The 15,410-nt window shown below is 39.3% G+C and overlaps 1 protein-coding gene across 7 annotated transcripts in view; it reads right to left on the reverse strand.

Moving 5' to 3' along the window:
• Positions 1–15,410, reverse strand: part of FMNL1 (formin like 1) — a 94,511-nt gene that overhangs the window by 52,090 nt on the left and 27,011 nt on the right. For all 7 annotated transcript variants that reach the window (XM_014058301.2, XM_087713383.1, XM_014058299.2 and 4 more), the window contains exon 2: positions 3,834–3,917. In XM_014058301.2, the coding sequence (XP_013913776.2) occupies positions 3,834–3,917 (84 nt within the window). The remainder of the gene's footprint in view (positions 1–3,833; positions 3,918–15,410) is intronic.

Here is a 15,410-nt window from a genome sequence, read left to right on the forward strand (position 1 = left end):
ACTCCGGTCATTGTAAACTGTAAACTTTAAAGAATCAGTGGGATCTGTAAAAATAAGTTGTAGATAATCCTTTCCTTCTTAAATGCAGAACTCAGATCATTTAGTCCCCTGTAAGTCATGCCTGCTTCTTTTTCCCATAACAACTGCATTGCATCACCCTGTGCCACAATGTGACACAATGTTTCACAAGAGTGATTGTGTGCTGCCTCCTGTTCTTACTTTCTGAAGCACGTGAAACATTTGCTTCAAAAGAGTCTGCAATAATTAAAAGATACATTGTTAAAATGGTACCAGTTTAAAACTTGGATGTGTAATTGAATGAAAGTGTTTAAAAAAATAGACTAAGGCAGGAGTGTCCTCAGACTATGGTAAATTCTTTTACTTTATTGTAGCAGTCACCATTTTTTGGGGGGAGGGGGGCTGACCAGTCCTTGTAGACATCTCTGGAGAGTTCACGAAAAAAATGAGAGTTAACAAGGAGATGTGTATGTGTACATACATGCAAAAAAATAAAAGGAAAAGATAGTTTTTGTATAAGTCTGCGGGCTAATGCTTCCTTGGATGATGTGCTTGGCAAAGAATTTTTAATTCTATGTATTTCTGATAGTTTTGCAGAGTCTAAGTTTATAACAGGGGTGTCAAACTCATGATGTCTTGGTGATGTCACATGATATATTGGGACTTCCCCCCCTTCGCTAAATCAGGTGTGGGTGTGGCCAGTGCGTGACACATCTGGGTCGTGGACTGGGAGTTTCACAGCCTTGGTCTAAAACATTGGCCTGCAAAAAATCGCGTCTTGTCTTTTGTAGCCTGGGATCTGAGGTCTAGGAGATATGAAAAATTCAAAAACTTCCATCTGTAAAAGTGGGGGTGCTGCTTTCAGCCTGCCTGTTTGAATCCATAAAAGAACCACTTTTCCTTACAAGCAGAAGATCCCGAGATGGCAATGTCAGGGCAGAAAATAATTTTACAATTGTGGCGGATACAGGTAGTCCTCAACTAACAATCATTTGTTTAGAAGCTGTTCAAAATTACAACAGCACTGAAAAAAGTGACTTATGACCATTTTTTTCACACTTACAACCATTGCTACATCCCCATGTGATCAAATTTCAGAGGCTTGACAATGGCCATGTATTCGAGGTAGTTGCAGTGTCCCAGGATCATGTGATCTTTTTGCAACCTTCTGACAAGCGAAGTCAGTGGGCAGTCAGATTCAATTAACAACTGTGTTACTAACTTTACAGCTGCTGTGATTCACTTAACAACTGTGCCAAGAAAGTCTGTAAAATTGGGCAAAACATAACAACCATCTTGCTTAGCAATGGAAATTTTGGGCTCAATTGTGGTCATAAGTCAAGGGTGACCTGTAATTAGAAGCTGTTCGTACATCCTCAACATGTTTTATATAATTATTATCTACCCCTTGATGTAAATGCTTTGATTCATGGCAGAGCTGCTGCCCCTTTGTATATTTGTTCCATTTTTCTGTGAGCTACAGTCTTGTATCCATTGCCATTTTTCATTAGAATTTCATTAACGCAACAGCATAATTAGCACAAGGCTGCCTAGTGGAGTTATGCATAGCACACTGTTGTTGTTCAGTCACTAAGTTGTATCCAACTTTTCCCATGGACCACAGCATGCCAGGCTCCTCTATACGCCACTATTTGCCCCTATTCATTGCATCAATGAATACCAGATCCTAAGCTTAATTTGAAGCAGAACACAGGGATTAGTTATTTAATGGTTTAACTGATCTGTAAACCTTAGTAATCCAGTTAGGACTCAGTATGTTTTCACTCAGCAACAAGTGATTGAGTTAAATGTTCTGTGTGAAGAGTTATACAGGCGCCATTTGTGTCTTTCCAATCAAAGATCAACAGGAACATCTATATTACCCACATTGCCACTTCCTATATGATTCATGCTAAATGAAAGGCCAAGCTTTTTTTGGCCCATCACTCACTCAGCTGTATTTGTTGTGAGCTAAAGCAGACACGAATAAATTCCACTTCACAAGGATCCTGTGACCTGATATCATTCAAACACAGAACAGTGGGTGGCATATTTTCTTGGTTCCTAAATGCTCACCCAAAGAACACCTTAGGATTCCTCTCTGAAATAAAGGACATTAGGAAACCACCTTGTCCCAGAGCTGCTTTAGCAGATCTGTGAAGAGCTGGATCACAGAGATATTCACATAACCCAGAATGAGTCATTCTTCTCTTTTTCTCTTCGGCATCATTCGCAAGCCTGTGCCTTTATTAAACTGAGGAATATATAGTTTCACAGCATGAACAGGTGCCATTTCCCCCATGTGTCTCTGCCAACAGCTTGTTTTCACAAGGGAACCTTAAGTAACCACCTTCCTTGTTTAACTCAGGATGGAGAAAGATTGTTTCTCCATCACTACTAAACTCATGAAGGCAACGGAAAAGAAGGAACAGCTGTTTGTTATGACACAGCACACTTTCATATGTACCCATTTAACCTTGGCAGGATTTTGAAGTGTTTCAACCAAGGTGATAGTGGATTTTTTTTTTGGCTAGGTTCATATCACAGAGTGGCTTCTTTAGTTTTGACTTAGCAGAAAGTGTAAACCTCACAAACAACGGTTTAGACAAAGAAACCAGTTTGACACTAAATGAGTCCAGTGAAAAATGCTTCTTTTGATGCCACTTTTGATTCATCTGGGTAGGTACAAAACAGACCTAAAAGCAAGTGTTACCCCTCCCCACATTCACAGGGGCCCAGTTTTTCCTACCATGTAGTAAACCTAGTTTAATGCTCTGAAAAACAGATGTGCTTCCTTTTAACCCAAATGCAATGCAGTGAGATTTGACTGAGAGGCTGCAATCTGCCTAGCAGATCTCCTGAATTTACACTTTTGGCCTTATTCAAACAGCTAATGAAAGCATGTACTCAGGGATAAAATCATGCCTATTGCTTCTATCCAAAATAAATTTCTGTGAACATCTGAAGGAAAAATTGGCATTCATAGAAAATTAGACACTTGTGAAGAGCAAGATAGTGTACATGGCGAATGCAACCCTAATCTCATAAATTGGTCTTTTGAGTATATTATATTTCTCAGAACCTAAGCTACTTGTATTAGGGCATCAATTCTGAACTTCTGGATGATGTTTGCAATCCTGTCACAGACCTACTTAAGGTATTTTCTTTTCCTCTAACAGTTTCCGGTGGGAAAGTAAAGATAGAAATAGCCTTGTTTATCCAGTCTTCTCAAGGACAAACCACACTAGACTTCTAATTACACTGAACTGCCACAGGTGTCCTATCAGGGATCCCTGACATTTATCATGTTAGGTCAAAGCTAAAAGGAACATGATTATAATACTATCCACAAACACCAAAATGCTTGTGGAATATCTTTCGGTGTCTATAAACTCTCTACGCAAACCTATTTTTTTAGACCCTTTATTTAAAAAATAAATTAATAGGAAGATATTAAGTTGCAAAACAAAGCTATAGACTTTCATATAACCCTTTGTTTGGAAAAACACCTTTACCTATTAAGAAAACAGCACCCCACAAAGATAAATTTAGGGGGGCTCAGGCAACTGCAAGAAACAAATTCACCACTTTTCTTTTCAATAAATAGGCATTTTGCTATTGGTCCTCCCCTTTACAATATAGGCCCAGAATACTTTAGAAGATTGCTTGCTTGTCATGATCACCAACCACAAAAACTACAACTCTCAGAATTCTCAGACGTATGAGGAGCTTTGAAGATTAAACCACATTGGAAGCTACTTTAAAATATGATTCATATATGTAGCTACTTTAAATAGAGCACTCTAGACTCTTACCTGGTCACATATTAATTCCCATTTCTTTTCATTATCATACTGGCTCAGAAGCTTCATTTTGTCTGGTGGCAGATTCATTGAATTCTAAATAAAAGAAAGGGGGTGGGGGGTGGGAGAAAATATTGTTTATACAAAATAATTGCATAACAAGAATTGTGATACGTTCAATCATGCAAAGTTTTTCATGCAGGTAGTCCTCGACTTACGACCACAATTGAGCCCAAAATTTATGTTGCTGAGGGAAACATTTGTTAAGTGAGTCTTGCTCCATCTTACAACATTTTTTGCCACAGTTGTTAAGTGGATCAATACAGTTGTTAAGTTAGGGTTAACCTGGTTTCCCCATTAACTTTATTTGTTGGAAGGTTGCAAAAAGTAATCACATGTTCCTGGGACACTGACATAAATACGAGCCAGGTGCCAGACATCTGGATTTTGATCATGTGACCAAGGGGATCTTGCAATGTGTAATAATGGTCATAAGTCATTGTAACTTTGAATGGTTGTAGGTTGAGAACTACCTGTAATACTGGAAGAAAAAGGCAAGGCAGCAAGAGAGCAATTTGAAGGTACACGGAGAAGAATTCAGTTGTACAATCATAACTTTCATCTTGATTTTTCCCCCCCGTTCCCCAAGATGTCTGCTTTGAGTGTAGAAAGGAACTTATTTGATCCCTTTGTAGTGAGTTGCTCCCACAATCATGGTTTTTCTTCAGTGCTCCCACAACATTTTCATCAAAGTTTTCTATGAAACTATACTTAATTCATTTTCTTTATATTTTACCAGACAATCTTAATGCAGATGCAGATATACTCCATGTTAAGCAATCTTCTGCAGAGGTTCTTTGTTCTGTGTCAGCAGCATCTGATACTTGGGGTGGGGGTGGGGGTTGGGGAAATTCCCCTCCTTATGATTATTTCCTCTAAGAGGTTTTTTTTTTTTGTACTTCTGAAAGTGTTAGAATTGGTATTTTCCTCTTCTATATGGATGATGCCATTTTGTGGCATTATAAGAGGCTCAGACCTAAACATCAACTATAGAGAAAAAAAAACCAGTTCTGTATAGACCCAGTGATATATAGGAAGGGGCTAGTGGTCGATTGATGGGGAGAATGGAATAAATGCAGAGGCTGGGGAATCATTTCCAGAAATCATTTTAAGAGCAATTTTAAAAAATCTGGATCCTCTAAATTGTATGATTCAAGTGTACATTTTCCCATTTTTATGTGAGCTTCCCAGAGTCTATAACTGGGACAGCAGTTGTATACTGTGAAATAAATATTATTTGGCAAAGGTCTAAGATGTTGCACATTAATTGTGTCTTTGATTTACAGCTAATATTTTTTTAAAAAAGGTTTCCTACATTCAGCTGGAGGTGCGTTTACAAGATGGCTGGAAACAACCCCAGTATAGTTACGTAAACTCTCAACAAATAAAGTTCAGGAGCTTCTCCCACTTATTTCTACTGCACTGCAGTATGGAAATTCCATTAAATGGAAATTAAACTTTCCTTGGGATGACCTGCTAAATCTACCAATAGTCACATGGTACACTCAAAAGGCCTGGCTCATTGTACAAAAGGCCTGGCTACCCAAATAATGCTCATATTCATGGACCGCCGTGTTCCTCTTTTGCTTCAACATAAAGAACAAAAAAAAAAAAAAGAAGTCTTTGGCTCCTTGTGATTATGCTTGAATGAAATCAGCATGTATTTAGAGGAGATTATCTCAGTGGCAGGAAGTTGCAAGCTGGCTCTGTGTTTGGTTCTTGCAACCATTCTTTCTCAACCCAATCTGTTCTCATTTCCCTTACAACTTGCTGATTGAACCATTCCACGTAGGATGGAAAAACAGGGCCATTGGTCAAAACTGACTGGTGATGATGTGCCAGTTTTCTTAACAATAGAAAAAAACTAATAAAAGTTAATATTTGTAGCTCAGGATCCTTGATGCTCTCTGAGCTTGTGCTAATTAATTGATGATGTTACCTAGTTAGGTTAATGAAACACCTGTAGGAAAGTAACCAGGCTCAGACTGCCCCCCCTCTCCAAAACACTAAATTGAATAAAAACTTTCCTTGATCAATGAGTGACACTATCCATGTGAAAAGATTTTCTTGGCTTCCACTATACAGATTTACCAAATCACCTACTTTGAGTTGCAATTATCTCAAATTATAATTAATTAAACTCCTACCTTAACCCTTTATCTTACTCCTTTTGTTTGATTTGAGATTGCCTGAATATTGTCTGCAAGTAAAATGAACTATCAAGAGGAAAAAAAATGCTGAAAGGTATCAAAATTTCTTCAAGCAGCTAGTGAGATTCAAAAATAAATCCCTTTATCTAGGCCTGCCAATTTTAATTTGCCTAATGAACATATGCTTCACTTAATGATGATTGGCTTAACAATCGCAATAAAAGGTAATAAAATCAGGCATGACTCACTTAGTAATAGAATTTCTGATCCCAACAATGGTTGTAAATTGAGGACTACCTATATATCATCTTACGAATGTAAAAAAAATAATTGAGATCAATAGTAGTATAATAAGATGAAATTAGGCTTATTTGGTCAGAAGTGGCACAGTTTCCTAGACAGTTTAAAGTTTTGCTGTTCCTACTCAAAAAAAAAATGTATATTATCTCAGAGGTACATATGCCGGGGTGGAGGGGGAGAATATTTTATATTTCATTCATCTAGAGCAGGGATCTCCAACCTTGGCAACTGTAAGATTTGTGGACTTCAACTCCCAGAGTTCCTCAGCCAGCTTTGCTACCTGAGGAACTCTGGGAGTTGAAGTCACGAAGTCTTAAGTTGCCAAGGTTGGAGACCCCTGATCCAGAGGATCAGCTAATGATAAACAATTAGAATTTTATGTAACTGGGACATGAACCTATGTATGTCATCAAAAATCTTCAACAGTTAATTCCAAGAGATCTTCAGCTCCTCCTCCTCCTCCTTTCCCACTATAAATTCTGTCCAGTGATCAACTGTTTTTCTCCTTTTCCCATTCTCTCCCCAAGCGTTAATGCCCACAGCACATTTCTTGGAAATGGTAATCCAAGTTGAGGAAAGGCATTGCCACCAATGGCCAATTTGGATGACTCATTCAGAAAGGGTTTGGGATGGCTGGGATGGAAGGCTGATGAGGTTTCCAAGAGCAGCATTCCATTTCCCATGGCAAAAGTCATCCCGTTGAAGGACCGAACTTCATTTTGACCTGAAAACCAACTTTAAACCAGCAGAGATGAATATATTTTAAAAAAAACTTTCTTTAAAATCAGTCAATATTCACTTGACCCTCTTTCCCAGATCTCCTCTTCACAGCAGCATTTTTCAATCTCAGCAGCTTTAAGACAAGTGAACTTCATTTAGGAGAACTACAGGTATTCCTCAATTTATGATCACAAGAGAGTCCAAAATTTCCATTGCTAAGCAAGACCATTATTGAATGACTTGTGCTCCACTTTACAACCATTTTGCCACAGTTGTCAAATGAATCACTGCAGGTATTATTGGATTATTTGGTTGTTAAGTGAATCTGGCTTCCTCGATTGGCTTTGCTTGCCCGAAACCAGCGGGGGAGGTTACAATTGGTGATCCCATGATCCTGGGACAGCGCAAATTTTTTTGATCACATGCCCAATGGAGATGGGATGACTATAAATGTGAAAAACAATCATAAGTCTTTTTTTTTTTCAGTGCCATTGCAACTTTGAACGACCCTTAAACGAATGGTTGTAAATTAAGGACCATCTCTACTGCTTTACAAAATGCTCTGTGTTGGACTCATTATGAATCTAGATCCAACCCAATGAGTGAAGAGATGGGCTCACATATTGTGCTAGGCAGTGGTGGGTTTCAAAAATTGTTCGAACCTACTCTGTGGGTGTGGCCTCCTTTGTGGGAGTGGCTTGCTGCCCATGTGACCGGATGGGAGTGGCTTGCCACCCATGTGACCGGATATGAAGATGCCAACGACACTTGTCAGAACCACGTTAAATTACCTCACACACAGCACTGGCATGCATGAGAATATGATGTAAACTTGTTTTTTAAAAGGCATCTTTGGTTTGCGTTAAAACAACTTCAACACACGCAATGTTCTGATTGCACCACAAACGCAGTAGTCATCCTTACCTTTCACAGAGGCACTCAGTTTTATAAATATGAGCATGATAGTGTAGAATAATTATATCCAAGGACCAGTGGTGGGTTTCAAAAATTTTTGGAACCTCTTCTGTAGGTGTGGCCTGCTTTCCAGGTCCACTGGTGGAACCTCTTCTAACTGGTTCGGTAGATTTGACGAATCGGTTCTACCGAATAGGTGCGAACTGATAGGAACCCACCTCTGGTGCTAGGCCACAATATGGTTGGTTTTGTTTTGGCTTAGTGCAATTTAAGTTTCAAGCGCCGTAGTTTAAAAACCATGGTTTATGTTTAGAGTGGGAAGGCAGATCCTAGTCCTAATATCGTGCCTTGACCAGAGCAATTAAAAAATTGAAATATAGTAACAATTCAGAGGTGATATTCAACAGGTTCTGACAGTTCTGAAGAAATTTTGAATAGTTCAGAGAACCGGTAAATATCACCTCTGTCTGACCCTGCCTCCCTTTATTCTCTACTTCCCGAGTCCCAGCTGATCGGGAAGAAATGGAGATTTTACAGTATTCTTCTCCTGGAGTGGGGAGGGAATGGAAATTTCATAGTAACCGTCCCCTGGAGTGGGGAGGGAATGGAGCAATTGTGGGTTCCGGTATGGTGCAACAGGACCGGGCATCCACCACATGAACGTACACAGCACACACACACATGTGCAGCACGTGCATGCATACTTATTGCCCACAATGCTCCCCGACGCCTCCGCTATGCTCCAGCTGCTCGGCGGAGCATTGCACAGGCGCCATACGCTCTGTGTGCATGCACAGAGGACCTGAAAACCTCAAATGCTGGTAAGGAGGGCGGGCGGGCCCTCCTGAGCACTGTATTGGAATGGTACCTGGTGCTCTAGGCAGGCACGGGTTGTAACCCACCATTGGGATGGAAATTTTGCAGTAAACTTTCACTGCCACGCCCACCAAGCCATGCTCACCAAGCCATGGCCACAGAACCGGTAGTAAAAAGATTTGAATCCCACCACTGGAAAAATTGATACATTTTAGCAGTACAAATTCAGAGAGGGTTAAAAACATAACGAAACATTCCAAATAAATGCATTCAGAAAGAAATAAAGGTCTTAAATTAATAAGCCTTGAATTATTGGGGAATGCTCCATAATGGCCTCATAGATGAATCTAATACTCCTCTTTCTAATTTTCAAAATTTCTTGGATATTAGGAATATGTGATTTTGAGACTCTATGGGAATTTACATCTTAGTTGCTATTAATAGCAGCCACATTGAAAGAAGCTGATGGCATTCAAATTACCAGGCAATCACAAAAACTGTCATAATATAGAAATCAATAGGTTTCCTCTAACTGATATGAAAAGGAAGAATTCCAGCTCTTTTCAGAGGAAACTCATAGCAAGAAAACATATAAGGCGTCATCATTGTGTTGATGTTCATAGATCTCATATAGCATTTTCTTATCTTCCAGAGGACTTGCAATTCAGCTCTATGGTGAATGCTGGCTTCCATGGCATCATTGCATAATTGCATAATAAGGTGATACAAGATTCTCTGATGTAGGAGGCCTGGAGGTTCAAATCTGGTTTGGGCTGCAATCCTAATCTAGGGACAGAACATTAGAATTGAGAGGGGCAAGCCACCTTTGGGAAGGTCTTTTCTATGAGACCTGCTCTCAGACCCACATTCCTTTCACGTTTGAAGAGTACAGAATCCTAATCAGACCCTCTTTAAATGACCTTACAGAATGGCCAGAACAATTCTGAATAAGATTATCTCTAATTCATCTTAATACTGTGCCATGCACAAATCTGTGGGTCATAATCAGAACTTTGGATTGAATCTGAGTCTACTAGCATCCAGTGCAGTAACTTCAGAATAGGTACTATATTATGGACCAGTTACAGCTTCCAAGTCATTTTCAAAAGTAGTTTAGTATGCTGCAATGATGAAGACATATGATAAGGATGTGGCTCATGGTCACTTATATGTGGTGTTGGTTACTGGAAACCCTGTGGATAACTCAGCATCAGAAACATAGCAACTTCTGCTTGGGAGCTAGTTTGTAGATCTGTTTATTATTTTGCTGCACTGCATCTTTTAAGACATGTCCATCAAACGAAACCTCATTCAAAATTTACACAAGTGGTATGGAATAAGAGGTCCTACCACAAATTGCTTTTGTAAATGGGTCAATTGATAAACCAAAAAGCAGGGCAGCCTAATTCACTTGTGAATGTGTCCAAAAGCAATCAGACTTAAAAGTTGTCAATTTTGATGTGAGCTGATGAAATATTATAAAAATATTCAATTGCCAAGAGTAAACTCCTGCCAAAATTTCTGTTTTCAGAAGTGAAAAAGACTTTCTCCAGATGATCAAAAGGCTTTGTAGAATTGGGTGACAATAGTATTAGTTGGTGTTTGACTTCGCTTAGAGCAATTCGGATCCTTGTTTTTCTGATTATTTTCTGCTGTGTGCCCTAGGCAACAAAACCCACACCTTTTAGCCTTATTTCATTGCCTCATTTGGGTGATGAGTACTAAAAAGAAATGTGAAAAATTTTGCAATTTAGTTTTTAAAAAGGCTAATGGTTGATAGAGTGTTCAGTTAAGGAATGATTAGGATTTTTGTGAGATGGTAACACTTTTTTCTAGAGGAAGCTATTAAGCAAATAAGTTTCTTAAAATAAGGAATGGCACAGATATTTACCATTGACTTTTGTTTAAACAAATAGTCCATTTATTGGCCACATCCAATTCCAGGAGATCCTCATATACATATACATTCTCGGAACACTTCAGTTTTCTTAAAATTTGTTGGCCCATTCTCCCTTAGTGAGATATTTTGACTGAATTTCCACTCACAAGGTGCTAAATGTCACCTAGACATAAGCTGATGTATCATCTTTTTGCTTCATCACTGTACCTGATCTGGAATCTGTAAAGCCAGTTATTTTCACTGGAAGAAATATATCGGAGGTATTGTATCGCTGGAGAATACTAGAGAGGCAAATACACTTGGACTAAGTGCTGCCTCTAGGCTTTACCAGTTGGGTCTCTGGGGCTATAGTGAAAGACATCTAGAGGGCACTATGATATAGAGTAAAGGTAAAGGTTCCACTCGCACATATGTGCTAGTCATTCCCGACTCTAGGGGGCGGTGCTCATCTCCGTTTCAAAGGCTAAGAGCCAGCGCTGTTCAAAGATGTCTCCGTGTTCATGTGGCCGACATGATTAAAGGCTGAAGGCATACGGAACACTGTTACCTTCCCACCAAAGTGGTCCCTATTTTTCTATTTGCATTTTTATATGCTTTAGAACTGCTAGGTTGGCAGAAGCTGGGACAAGTAATGGGAGCTCACTCCGTTACATGGCACTAGGGATTCAAACTGCCGAACTGCTGACCTTTCTGATCGACAAGCTCAGCATCTTAGCCACTGAGGCATGGTATCCCATATACGATATAGAGTAGTGTTTTTCAATCTTGGCAACTTGAAGATGTGGGGAATTCAACTCCTAGGATTCGCTAGCCAACAGGGTTAGCTGAAGTATTCTGAGAATGAAAGTCCCTATATCTTAAAGTTACCAAGATTGAGAAACACTGATACAGAAATATGTAGGCCTCCCAAGTACTGCCATATTTACCAATATTAGATTGTCTTCTATATCTATTAAAAAGTAAGATCTCCTGACTCCCAGTCATGTTCACATAATTTATTGGACAGCTATATGAAACTAGTTCACCATTGATTTTTCTTGGGAATACTTCCAGTTTACAATATAGCCCTGGAATATCTGGTGACATTCTTTCCTCTCCCAAATACTAATTAAGTCCAATCCAGATTATTCTTGAATCAGCCAAAGTCAGCTAACCATTGATCATATGCAAACGAATGCAAATCCTAAAAGGTTGTTTTTGTAAAATACATGTAATCCTCTATTTATAGCAGTTTATTTAGTGATCATTCAAAGTTACAACAGCACTGAAAAAAAGTGACTTTCAGTGACCATTTTTCATATTTACAACCATTGCAGCATCTCCATAATCCCATAATCAAAATTCTGATGCTTGGCACCTGGTTCATATTTATGATGGTTGCAGCATCCCGGAGGTCACCTTCTGTGACTTTTGACAAGCAAATTCAATGGGGAAGCCAGATTTACTTTACAACCATGTTACTAATGATTCACTTAACAACTGTGGCAAGAAAGGCTATAAAATGGGGTAAAACTCACTTAACAAATGTCTCACTTAGCAGCATAAATTTTGGGCTCAATTGTGGTCATAAGTCAAGGACTATCTGTATGGTGCTAGGCCACCTATGGTGAACCCACTATAAAGGGAGGAATCTTTGACACAAGGGTGTCCCCCTGGAAAATGAAGAGCAGACAGAAAAGGTTCCTTGAAAGTAAGATACCCATTTCCTGAGCCTCCAACAAATCTACCACAGCATATTGTTTAGGAAATTACTTACCATGTTTTTTGGAGTATAAGACAAAAAGGAGGGTGAAAATCTGGGTGCGTCTTATACACTGAATACAGCATTTTTTACCCTCCGACACACGCACACACACCCTGCACACCCAATTTTTTGCAAAAATGGACATGCAGAGGGTTTGAAAAATGGGGCGTTTTTGCCCCCCTGAACCTCCCAGGAGCACTCTACAAGCCTCCCAAAGCCTATGCATGTCCTGTTTTGTTTTGGTTTTTTGCAAAAAATGGGTCTGTTTTCACAAAAAAACGTGCTGTTCCTTCCCCCCGCCAGCCCTCAGGAACACTTTGCAGGTTTCTCAAACTCTCTGCATGCCCCGTTTTTCACAAAAAAACCAAGACATGAAGAGGGTTTTCATGCCTGCAGAGTGCAAAAAAAATTTTTTTTAAAAAATTTACCTCTTCCAAATCTTTGTGCATCTTATAGTCCGAAAAATATGGTAACTATTATGATAGGTGCCTAGCTATTTTTCAAAATTCTCTTTTACAGCGTCATGGAACAGAGCACTCCTTTTAAAAGGATGAACATAATCTCCTTAATTTCAAATTAGCCACCCCAAACCACTGCAGTTAACTACTCTTATTCCTCCTCTGCCATTGATTTCTTTGAGGATCTGTTCCTTTGACTTTTAATGCTTGAAAATAAATCCTGCCCCCACAATCACTGGTGCATGATTTGCTTTCATTATTCTTGTCAGCACTTCTCAGGATCAGAACATTAAGAAATAAAAACAATATCATTCTTCTATGGCGATGCCATTGACCTCTTCTCTACACCGTAGTCCAAGGGCAGAGACTGAATCAAATGTTTCCAAAAATAAGAGAAGGGATGTGGCATGAACATTAGGAAAGACTTCTTGATGACATGAGATTAGAACAAACTGCTATTTTATTTTTAGAGATTCTTAAAACAAACGCCTGGGTCCATAGTACATCCATAGTAACACTTTTATCTGGGGTGCCCATATATATTTAGTTAGTGTTATTTTAATCATTGAATAGGTTTTATGATGTAAGACACGTGAAGTCACTTGCTACACAGACTGAACACAATAGCAGTTAGACTTATATACCGCTTCATAGCGCTTTCAGCCCTCTCTAAGCGGTTTACAGAGTCAGCATATTGCCCCCAACAACAATCCGGGTCCTCATTTTACCCACCTCGGAAGGATGGAAGGCTGAGTCAACCCTGAGCCGGTGAGATTTGAACAGACAAACTGCAGAACTTCAGTCAGCTGAAGTAGCCTGCAGTGCTGCATTTAACCACTGCGCCACCTTGGCTCTTAGGTTATCACCTTGATTAACCACTGCGCCACCTTGGCTCCAGGTTATCAGCACTACTCTCCAGAACCATGGTAATATAGATAGTTCTTAACTTACAAACAGAATTGAGCCCAAAAGAGCCCAATTGGCTGTGAGACAATTGTTAACTGCCTCTTTTTATGAACTTTCCTATCCTAGTTGTTAAATGAATGACTGCAATAGTTAAAATTAATAACACGGTTGTTAAGTGAATCTGGCTTCCCCTTTGACTTTGCTTGTCAGAAGGTCACAAAAAGTGATCACATGGCCCTGGGACACTGTGGCTGTGTCATAAATATGAGTCAGTTGCCAAGTGTCTGAATTTTGATCATGTGACTGTGGGGATGCTATAATGGGCATAAGTGTGAAACATGATTATGTCACTTTTTCCTGTGCTGTAGTGTAGTAACTTCAAATGGTCAAGGACCATCTTATGTATTTCTTGGGATGGGTGTTAAAATGTGTGCTGCAAGATAATCTAATAGATTTTGAAAGATCAATTTTCTGTCAATGAGGACTGCAATAAATTGAAATAACCTAGGGAACAGAGAAACATTTTTGTATTGTTTTGACTCCCACAATTTGATTTTGAAGCACCCTGCCCATTACTGCTTCAAATATTTGTGGGCCTATTTCTATCTCTCCATTAAGAATCTCTTTAGTATCCCACGGCCTTCTCCCTGTAAAGGTACTTATTTGAAGCCATTTGCCAACTTGAAATCATCAGTTAAGTGTTTTTACAATGAGCTTAATGGATCCAACCTCTTCCCACTTGTCCTTCAGGTTTTTTTAAATATCAGACTTGTTTACCTACTTTTTAAACTACTGTATATTTATAAATAATGGTGAGGGGGAGGAATGCGGGATTCCTACTGCCATTGAGTGGTTTGAAGAAGTCTGGCTTGCACTTTCTTTAGGTTAAAATTTCCTTTAGAGAATAATTCATTGTAGCCTCTCATTTATTTACATCAACATTCCCCATTCTGAAATTCTAATCTTATTAAATACATTAGCCAGGAATTTGAGGAGTTGCAACTTCAACATTATTGAAGGAGCCAGTCTTGGGCTGAAAGTTTGCATCTTTTAAGACCCAATACTTAAAAGAAATGAATCAATAAATGAATCTGGGCAAAAGAGATGGCCACAAGTTCCCCAAAATCTATGAAAACTTTCAGCCATATCATATGTTTTAGATAGGGGAAATTTATAAACATATTAGTTAATGTTTTGGTTTGTGTGTGCATGTGTTTGTGTCTGCCTCTCACTGTTGGCTCTTGGTGACTGCCAGGACAAATTCATGCAGTTTTCTTGGCAAGATTTTGTAAGTAGTTTGCCATTGCCTCCTTCCTAGGGCTGATACAGAATGACTGGCCCAAAGTCACCCATCTGGCCTTGTGCCTATGTTGTCCCTGTGGGTTTTATCCTGCTAGCTGTGACCGACTTTAAGGGGCAATGCTCATTTCTGTTTCTTCAACCAAAGAGCTAGTGTTGTCAAGACATTTCCATGGTCATGTGGCATGATATGATGGCTCAACAGAGAGCATACGGTGAAACATGGAAAGATGTTGGCTTCCCTGTTTCTAGCTTGGTGCCTTAACACTGCACCAAACTGGTGCAGTATGTATCAAGTAATTTTCTAATGCCACTTATTTC

The sequence above is a fragment of the Thamnophis sirtalis genome, unplaced genomic scaffold (assembly GCF_051295495.1).
Source record: "Thamnophis sirtalis isolate CommonGarterSnake01/CBP01778 unplaced genomic scaffold, rThaSir2_p1.2 scaffold_4, whole genome shotgun sequence".
NCBI lineage: Eukaryota > Metazoa > Chordata > Lepidosauria > Squamata > Natricidae > Thamnophis > Thamnophis sirtalis.